A 9614-nucleotide genomic window follows, 5' to 3' on the forward strand; every position below is an offset into this window, starting at 1 on the left:
CTGTCCCCAATAAAGTGATTGTTCCAAAGAATGCCCACATTCCGAAGACACAGGCTTGAGCCTGGGCCTCGGCTTCCACAGCTCGAGGCTGGGGAGGGGGTTGTGGGGGACAGAAAGAGGAATTGTGTCTCCAGGAAGGGGAGGGAGATGTTTGGTAGATCAAAAGTCTGCAATGCCCACCATGTAACCTCCCACATTCTCAGCCCATTCTCATCAGGATTATAGACTCCCCCTTTCTCCCCCTGTCCCCCAGCTCAATGATTTGGGTTCTGTAATATATTTATACGTATACATATATACATATGCATAATATGCGATGTACTTCCTATTTTATTTCTTGAGAGGTCCAGTGACACTCAGCTGTCTGGTCCAGGTGGGAAGGTCCACATGGAGAACCTGCTCCTGCCTCCCACCTCTTGAGTGCTCAGCTCTCTGACCCTCCACTGAGCCCTGATTTTTAACCATCTTCCTTAGGAAAGGCAAAGGCCCGGAGGCACCAGCAAGCAGGAGATCCCACAGGCCTGGGCTAGTTCAGATCCTCCTTGGACCTGGCCTCTCTCCAGTCTGCAGCTTTGGTGGGTGTCATCTGTAAAATGGAGAGGCCAACACCAGCTTTGTTCCCCATCTCGGGAGATGTGAGGATCAAGGGAGATAAAGAGCGCTGGAAAAAGGGTTCCAGAGATGAGAAGGTGAAGTGACAAATACCAGAGAGCGCTTGACAATGAGAACCGACAAGTGCAGCTCTGGAGATGAGCTGGTTCCGAGAGCCGTTCAAGGCCACCCAGAGGTCCTGCCCAGGCCGTGGACTCGGCCGCTGCGATCCTCAGATCCTAGTCTGGCAGCACTGGCTGGGCCTGGAGAGAAGGGCTGGAAGACTACCGCGGGTCCTCTCCCTGCGGTGGCTAAACCCAGATGGGCGCGTGCGCAAGACGGACCTCATCGTTCTTGCTCTCCCGTCGGGGCAGTTCCCGATCCAGGCCTCGCAACACAGGTCCCCACAGGCGCCACCGAGCCCCTTGACACAGTGCTTCAAAACCAAGGAGGAGACTTTCTCAACTCTTCCCTACTCGGAGTTGTTCAGAAGCAATCATTAGGAACAGCCCGGGTTCCCTTCCCATCTTCTGGAGACGAAAGACAATTTTCCTCGTATAATGTTTTACTTTGTAAAGCAGAAAGTGTTTTTAAGACAAAGGTGTGATTATATGACATATACCTAGGGTACACATTCTGGCTCTTTTTCCCTTGATTTTTAGCCGCTGATTTCAGTAAAATAAACATGTACCTGTAGGTTCGCTGAATCTTCACAGACAACATGCTGTGTCACCAACACCCTGCTCAGGAACCCAGAACTTTTCCAGCACTCTAGCAACCCCATTTTGCCCCCCCCCCATTACTGCCCTCCACTAGTCTGACTTCTACCACAGGCTCCTCGGTTGGACTGTTTTGAATATAAATGCTTTTTAAAAAACTAATTGCCTTAATTTAACTTAAATCCCAAATGTGAGATGAACTCCGAGATGCAGCCTGAAGCTAGGGTCATAATTTATGTCCTGCGAGAGGCAGGATTTTCCATGGGGTAAGAGAATAACCGATTAGCAGTGACAGTTGTTTGGGGCTCGGAGTCCTAATGGCCAGAAGCTCAGGGAAGACAGGAACTGGCCCATCTCTTAGGGCTTAGCTCGTCTTCTCCCGGGTTGGTCAAAAACGTTGTCATCAAAGTAATGGCTTCCCTTTTCTTTTCTCTTTGGTATAAAAGGAGCTTGTGATGCGCCCCCACCCCCGCTTCCACCCCGCAAATGCATACACGCTACTACTCAGTCTCCAAGCCCAGATTCCCACCAAGATAGCTCTTTCCCCCCTCTCTTTTGCAAGTCTCTTGATTTCATTCTTTGAACCTGTGATTGGAGGTTAAAGTGCACCAGGTTGGAAGGAGGAAGCTCTTAACAATAAAGGTTTGAATATTTAGCTGTGATCGGGTCTCTGGAGCTCCCCCCTCCCCTTATCTTTTAAAATGCAAATCGTGTTTCGGGGGGTTGTGCGCAGGGTGCGCGCTGCGCCTCGACGTCTCCAGCCATTGGTGTCTGTGTCATTACTAATAGAGTCTTGTAAACACTCGTTAATCACGAAAGGCCGCAGGCCTGGGGCTCCGCACTCCAGCCTGTGGCGGGTCTTCCCCGCCTCTGCAGCCCAGTGGGAAGGAGGTGGGAGGAAAGAAGGAAGAAAGGGAGGAGGGAGGAGGCAGGCCAGAGGGAGGGACCGCCTCAGAGGCAGAAGCGCCGCGAGGAGCCAGCGGAGCTCCGCGGGCTGGGGCGCAGCCGGCCGCCGTTCTCCTCACCCCGCCTCGCCCCTTCCCCTTCGCGCCCTCCGGCAGCGTCCAGCGTCGGTCCCCAGGCAGCATGGTGAGGTCTGCTGTCGGGCCCTCGCCACCATGTACGTGAGCTACCTCCTGGACAAGGACGTGAGCATGTACCCCAGCTCCGTGCGCCACTCTGGCGGCCTCAACCTAGCCCCGCAGAACTTCGTCAGTCCCCCGCAGTACCCGGACTACGGCGGCTACCATGTGGCGGCTGCGGCCGCCGCGGCCGCGAACTTGGACAGCGCGCAGTCCCCGGGGCCGTCCTGGCCCGCCGCCTACGGGGCCCCGCTCCGAGAGGACTGGAACGGCTACGCGCCGGGGGGCGCCGCGGCCGCCGCCAACGCCGTAGCCCACGGCCTCAACGGGGGCTCCCCGGCCGCCGCCATGGGCTACAGCAGCCCCGCCGACTACCACCCTCACCACCACCCGCACCACCACCCGCACCACCCGGCCGCCGCGCCTTCCTGCGCCTCGGGGTTGCTGCAGACACTCAACCCCGGCCCTCCGGGGCCCGCCGCTACCGCCGCCGCCGAGCAGCTGTCCCCCGGCGGCCAGCGGCGGAACCTGTGCGAGTGGATGCGGAAACCTGCGCAGCCGTCCCTCGGAAGCCAAGGTAGGCGGTGGTGGCGCCCCACAGGAGGTGGCTGCTGGGCGGGCCGCATGTCCAGGGCGGACCGAGGCGTCCAGAGCTGTCTAGGGGCTCCGCGCCCCGAGGGCCGGGGCGGGAGACTAATTCAGGGGGCCTCGACTGCGGGGCTTCTCTACTGTACCTGGGCTGGCAGGAGGTGGGGGCGGGAGTGGATATTTTGGTCTCTCAGTCCGCGTTCCGTTTAGCGCAGAAGAGAACCTTCCTCCCTCCAGCGGTCCTTCTTTCGTACCATCCCAACGCTCTGGGGGCGCTCCCAGGAATGTCGGCGGAGCAGGCGGTGCAGGAGCGCGTCCTCCTCCACTTGCCACCGTGAGCACCGGGTGCGCGGCTTCGGGCCGCGGGGGAAAGGGAGCCTTGCACTCCATCGGCCGGGCTTTAGAGCATTTCTTTCCACGCCACGGAGCCACTCGAGAAGAATGGTGGCCTGGGGGGACCAGGAGGGCTGCGAGGCTGTGCTCGGGACCAGGTTCGACCATTCGGGCCGATTCAAGGGATCTCAAGAGCTAGGGCGAGTAGGAAGACGTGGGGCAAAGCTGCAGTTGCAGGAAAGGCCCCAGGAACTAAGCGGAAAGGAGGGCGTCCCCTCATTGAACCTTTGATTTGCAAAGATTCAGAAGCTGGGGGGCTAGGGGCAAGAAGTCATGGGAGTCCTCCTGTGTCTTCGGAGGGGGGAGGGAATCCTTGGTGAGCATTCAGCTTCTGCTCCAGACAGGGATCATTTCTCCCCACCCTTCCTTTCCAGGGTTGGGGGGGTGGTGTATGTGTACGTGTGTTCACATGCGCCTATGTTCAAGAAGCTCACTCAGGAGATGTCTCTGCAGACGTCCTAGGTTTGCCCGATTGTGGGGGCTCATTAGTTCTGGGTCTGCCCCTTCTGGTATTGGGATGTGTGTCAAAGTGGGAAGGAAGTGCGAATAGGTGTGGTGGGAGAAAGTCCTGTTGGCCTCCCCTTTGCACTCCTTGAAGTCTTCCTAGCCCTCTGCACTTCCGCTTTTTTCTCTTTCCTTCTTTCTGGCCCAGCCTTGTCCTCTTGCAGGTTATGGCCACTTTGCAGAGGTTTATAGCCAATTACTGCCGTATAAATCAGAGAAGTCGTTGGGGGCTGTCTCTGGGCATCGGTATTTGCGTCACTGGGCACATGCCGGGTAGGAAATGCGGCCGCCCACGGAGAAGGCCACAGGGCCAGCCTCGAAGCCTCGGCTAGGTCCCTTCCCCAAGAGGAGGCGCCCTCGTCTGAACGGTGCGCCGTCTCGGAGAAGGCTCTCTCTTACGGAGCCGGCTGGGGCGCAACTGGCAGCGACCGGGGGACCTAAGGGAGCCCTTTGGTTCGTCCGGGGAGAGCGGCCGCAGGGCCCGGCCCGGGAGGGGGAGAGGGAGGGGAGCCGCAGGAGCCCAGGCCGCGGGGTCAGCAGATGAGAGGCCGCTGTGATGTCCCGCGCAGAGGTGGCAAGGCCGCAGTCGGCGCCGGGCGCCCTTGTGATGTTAATGTCGGGAGGCCGAGGCCCGCGGGCCAGTGCCCGACTCCTCTGCGGAGCATCATCTGTCAAGGGGCTAGGGGGCTGGTCCTCGGCCCGGCCCGCTTTGATATACACCTTCCCAGCCCTGCCATTGTCTCTTTTAGGGCCCGGAAAGAGGGTGGTGACTTTCGCAGTCAATAATGAATTCTCACAAGTCCCTCTCATCTCTCCCCTCCTCCAGCCCCCTCCTTGGTTCCCAGGGGGTGCGGGGCGCCTCCAAGGCCCTTGGGGCGCGAGCCGCAGAGCGCACAGGGGTCCGGGTCACCGCGCTCCCGGCGCATCCTGGATACTGAAAGGGGAGCACTGGAACAAAGCCGATCCCAAACACCCCAAGGCAAACACCGCTGCTGAGATGTTCAGCTCAGAGAACGTTTTCTGCGCCCTGCTCCCAAGTCCCGGAGGTGCCCTTTAGGCTCCAACCCGGCTGCAGTGTCAGCCGCGCCTGATACTCCCTGCGTGACCTCGTCCGACTCTCAGTTTCCTCATCTGTAAAATGGGGCGACTACCTCTGGCAGCTTCGAGTGGGTTTGAGGCGGCAACGCGTGTAAACGCGCCCTCCGAAAGCTCTCGGAACGTGTTAGTTCCCTTTACTTTCTTAGCAGCCGCGGGGTCGGGGCCGCTGCGCCATTCAAATGCGCCTGCCGGGCCGTGTTTATGTTAATGCGCCTGGCGGGGAGGGGGATGAAAGCCGGGACCGCCATTTGCTCAGTAGTGGTAATTCAAACAGAATGCGGTTGTTATTAAGGCATTGAAAGGGCTTTTCTTTGATAAGATCGCCTTGTCCTGCATTGTTTGCGACTGTGTTCCCCTTTCAGCGGCTCGGGGGAGCTCCCTCTGATCCGGCCTGTATCTTCCCAGGGCGCTTTTGTTGTGGTTTGCAAAGGGTTTTTACCTGAACAAAGTAGGCCTGCGGGGCATTAAACACCTCCAAGAAACTCCCAGACCCTTTAGATCTTCCTGGAGGACTGGGCACCGGGCGACTGAACCTGTTGGGCTGCAGGAAGACCTGAACCTGGGGCCAACCAGGAGGGAAGAGCTCCCGGCCGGGGGTGGGGGACTCTACCAACGACTGACCCACGACAGACCCGGTGCAGACGCCAGGCTCGGACCCGCTCCAACCGCGACGGCACTATTTGTCAAGGCCCTTCAGCAAAACAATCAATCTGAGGTTTAATATGTTGACTCAATCCAATGAGCATAGATCACTGGTCTGGATAGCTCTGGCAGAGTTTGTAGCAGAAATAAATGGGGGATTAAAAAAGAAAAAGTGCCAAATGCCAAACCAGTTCAGCCAGGTAGACAGTGTTCCCTGGAGCTGGGGGGAGGGTTTTCTGCCTGCCAGACCCCAGCTCAGAATTCCACCAGATGGGCCTTGTGTGCCTGGGAGAAGTTTCTGGTGACTTGAGAGAAACTGTCAGTTCCTGCACACCTCCCCCTCTTTCCACTTTTTTTTTTTTAAAGATTTTATTTCTTTATTTGACAGAGAGAGACACAGTGAAAGAGGGAACACAAGCAGGGGGAGGGGGAGAGGGAGAAGCAGGCTCTCTGCTGAGCAGGGAGCCTGATGTGGGGCTCGATCCCAGGACTCTGGGATGACGACCTGAGCTGAAGGTAGCCATTTAAGGCTGAGCCACCCAGGCACTCCTCTTTCCACTTTTAATAAAGCTAACAGAAAGTAACATTGCCACCAGCACATACCCACACCCCCAGCTGTTTTCAGGGTGGGCTTCCATCTCCCACATGCCTGAAAATCTGAATACTCCCAGGACTCTGGAGATTCCATCCTGCCCCCTTTGCCTTTGGGCCTAGCGTGCTCCAGTACTGTATTTGGTTTACCAGAAGGGTGGTTGGGTTCTGTTATCGTGTGTGAATGAGGTTTTAGTTTTTCTTCATTTTTAAAAACCACTTAACCTCAAGGTTAGTTTAGTTGTCTTGGATAGGCTCGTACCCTCCCCTCAGGACCCCCTGGGGGGTCTTGTCAGGCCCGGCAGGAACCAGCCAAACCCTGGCCCCCCGGGGCGGTGGAGGAAGAGAAATGGCCCTTGGGTTAGGGAGGTTTGTCATTACCCATGACTGATGGGCCGCTTTGCAGTTCTCAGCTCTAACTTCTCCTTCCTCTTCAGTGAAAACCAGGACGAAAGACAAATACCGTGTGGTGTACACGGATCACCAGCGGCTGGAGCTGGAGAAGGAGTTTCACTACAGTCGTTACATCACCATCCGGAGGAAAGCCGAGCTGGCCGCCACACTGGGACTCTCCGAGAGGCAGGTGGGAACCGTCTTGCTCCCTCCAGGGCCTGGTCACTGGCTGCGGGTGGAGGGTGGGGGCGGGGGGTTCCTCAGGCAGAGTTAGAAGCCAGCCCCCAGAATCCACCTAGTTCTGTGAGCAGATTAAAGCGGGAGGATAGAGGGGCGCCGGCTGGCAGCTCTTGATCTCCCGGTTGTTGAGTTCAAGCCCCACAGTGGGTGTAGAGCTTACTTAAAATAAGTAAGTAGGGGCTCCTGGGTGGCTCAGTCATTGATCGTCTGCCTTTGGCTCAGGCCCTGATCCCAGGGAGTCCGCTTCTCCCTCTCCTGCTCCTACTTGTGTTCCCTACTTGTGTTCCCTCTCTCACTGTATCTCTCTCTCTGTCAAATAATAAATAAAATCTTTAAAAAAATAATAAGTAAGTAGGTAAGTAAGTAAATAAATAAATAAAGCAGGAGGATAGAGAGTATTTCCTTCCAAATGCTTTTAGAAAAGATTCCTTCCACCTCTAGTTGTCTTTTTTGGGTTTTGATTCTTTTTCTCCTATTTTCCGGGACCTGGAAGGTGCAAGAAAAAAAAATATGAGTAGTAGTTTAATCCAGAATTCTATTTTGGTGAAAGAAGACTTAAAGAACTTTTTTCTTTGTGCCCAGTACCATACCTGGGGAAAAATTAATATAAGACCCCAATCCCAGGGCTCCTGGGTGGCTCAGTGGGTTAAAGCCTCTGCCTTAGGCTCAGATCATGATCTTGGGATGGAGCCCCGCATCAGGCTCTCTGCTCAGCGGGGAGCCTACTCCCTGCCCCGTGCCTGCCTCCCTGCCTACTTGTGATCTCTCTCTCTGTCAAATAAATAAATAAAATCTTTTTTTTTTTAAGGCCCATGAAAACTAGAGTGAGGCTTGACTCACAAACACTCTATATGGTCTAGAAAAGGGCGGAATCCACTGCCGTGAAGCTGCACACTGAATCTCGTTCTCAGGGGGCGCCTGGGTCACACAGTCAGTTAAGCATCTCAGGTTCTTGGTTTTGGCTCAGGTTGTGGTTGTGTGATCCAGCCCCATGTGGGGCTCTGCAACCCGCATGGAGTCTACTTGGGACTCTCTCCCCCTCTCCTTTTGCCCCTCCCCCCACGTACTTGCATGTCCTCTCTCTCTCTCTCTCTCTCTCAAATAAATGGACAAATTTCTCTCTCTCTCTCTCTCTCTCTTTTAAATCTCATTATCAGCTTTAAGGTGAAGAATACTACATTTCAGTTTAATTTTGAGAGTCCAAAGGCTGGCATTTTGAACTATATTCATGCTGGTCTTCTCTTGCTTGTTGTGGAAAAGACTCTGCAGTTTCTGTTTTCCTTGGTTCTGAGACTCTGAACTCTTCCAGTAAAGCTGTAGATAAAGGCTGCTTTGGAACGAAACGTGGCGAGCAAGGAAGGAGGAAGGCTCTTCTCTCCTGAGGCTGTACTGGGCTCGGGGAGGGCTCCAGCGCTGGGCGGTCCCGAGCTCTCGGATGAAAGGCTGGGAGAAGGTCTGGGGGTCCCTGAGTTCGAGAGGGCCCTTCTGTAGCTGGAGAGGGAGATTCGGCCGCTGGGGCTGAGGACCAGTTTCTTAACCCCCTACATCGGCTCGTTCACCACCCTCTGTTTTTCTCCATCTTCCATTTCTAGGTTAAAATTTGGTTTCAGAACCGCAGAGCCAAGGAAAGGAAAATCAACAAGAAGAAGTTGCAGCAGCAGCAGCAGCAGCAGCAGCCACCGCCCCCGCAAGGCCCACCACCTGCCCCACAGCCCCCCCAGCCGCAGCCAGGCCCTCTGAGAAGCGTCCCGGAGCCCCTGAGTCCTGTGTCTGCCCTGCAAGGCTCAGTGCCTGGCTCCGTCCCTGGGGTTCTGGGGCCAGCGGCAGGGGTATTAAACCCCACTGTCACCCAGTGACCTCCAGTGGCCTGCAGCAGCAGAGCGATTCCGGGCTGAGCCACGAGGAGCATAGACTCTGCTAGAATCCTCAGGAGAGACCCCCTTCCCTCCCAACCACAAATGTACACCAACTTACCTAGCTCTCAGAGGAAAAATGGGGGCCGGGAGTAAGGACAAGTGGGGTTGGAGGCCTCCACGAAGACATTCTCCCAGATTTGGACTTCTGCTGGTCTGACTTTCTGCCAGCGAGGAGATGGAATGTGACTACCGGGGCTTCACTTAGTACTGGCAGAAGCCTGGCCTGGACTGACTAAACAGACAGGCTGTCAGCCCCCACCTCCGCAGATCTTGGCCTCCAGAATCTGCGGGACACACCTCTGATTGAAGCCGAGGGGAGAGAGGAACTCAGGAGGAACGCCAGCGCTTGTAGCCAAGATGGCTACTGCCTACTCCTAGCCATTCAAGGGCCAGCTGGTCCCTCCTGCCTCAGAGCAGGCAAGCTTTAACTGCAAAAGTCAGAGGCAGCTAAGATAGAAACCTGGACCTACCAAAGACTGCAGAACCCCCAGGTCTTTGTCTTTCTTCTCTTCCCTGCCCAGACCAGGAAAGGCTTGAGTGGTGTATGTGCTGCTGTATGGTGTGAGGGGCGTGGTTATGGGGCTCCAGGCCTGACAAGAGGGCCCGGGACAGGGCCTTGTTTAGAAAGCCTGTCACCAGAGCTTCTCTGGGCTGAATGTATGTCAGTGCTATAAATGCCAGAGCCAACCTGGACTTCCTGTCATTTTCACAATCTTGGGGCTGATGAGAAAGGGGAGTTTTTGTTGTTGTTGCTGCTGTTTGGGTTGTTGGTCTGTATAACATCCAAGCCAGCATTTAAAAAGCCTTCTGATTCCATGGGGAGAGAAGTGATACGGTGAAGGGAAGTGGGGGGTATT

At 55.9% G+C, this 9614-nt stretch overlaps 1 protein-coding gene across 1 annotated transcript; it reads left to right on the plus strand.

Annotated features, from left to right (window-relative positions):
• Positions 1-2428: 2428 nt before the first annotated feature.
• CDX2 (caudal type homeobox 2) lies at positions 2429-8697 on the plus strand (the record flags this gene model as incomplete). Its single annotated transcript, XM_080798832.1, has 3 exons — positions 2429-2969; positions 6646-6791; positions 8434-8697. 3 exons carry the CDS (start codon positions 2429-2431, stop codon positions 8695-8697), a joined length of 951 nt encoding a protein of 316 aa, XP_080654958.1.
• Positions 8698-9614: the final 917 nt, after the last annotated feature.

Source organism: Martes martes (assembly GCF_963455335.1).
Source record: "Martes martes genome assembly, chromosome: 3".
Classification (NCBI taxonomy): domain Eukaryota; kingdom Metazoa; phylum Chordata; class Mammalia; order Carnivora; family Mustelidae; genus Martes; species Martes martes.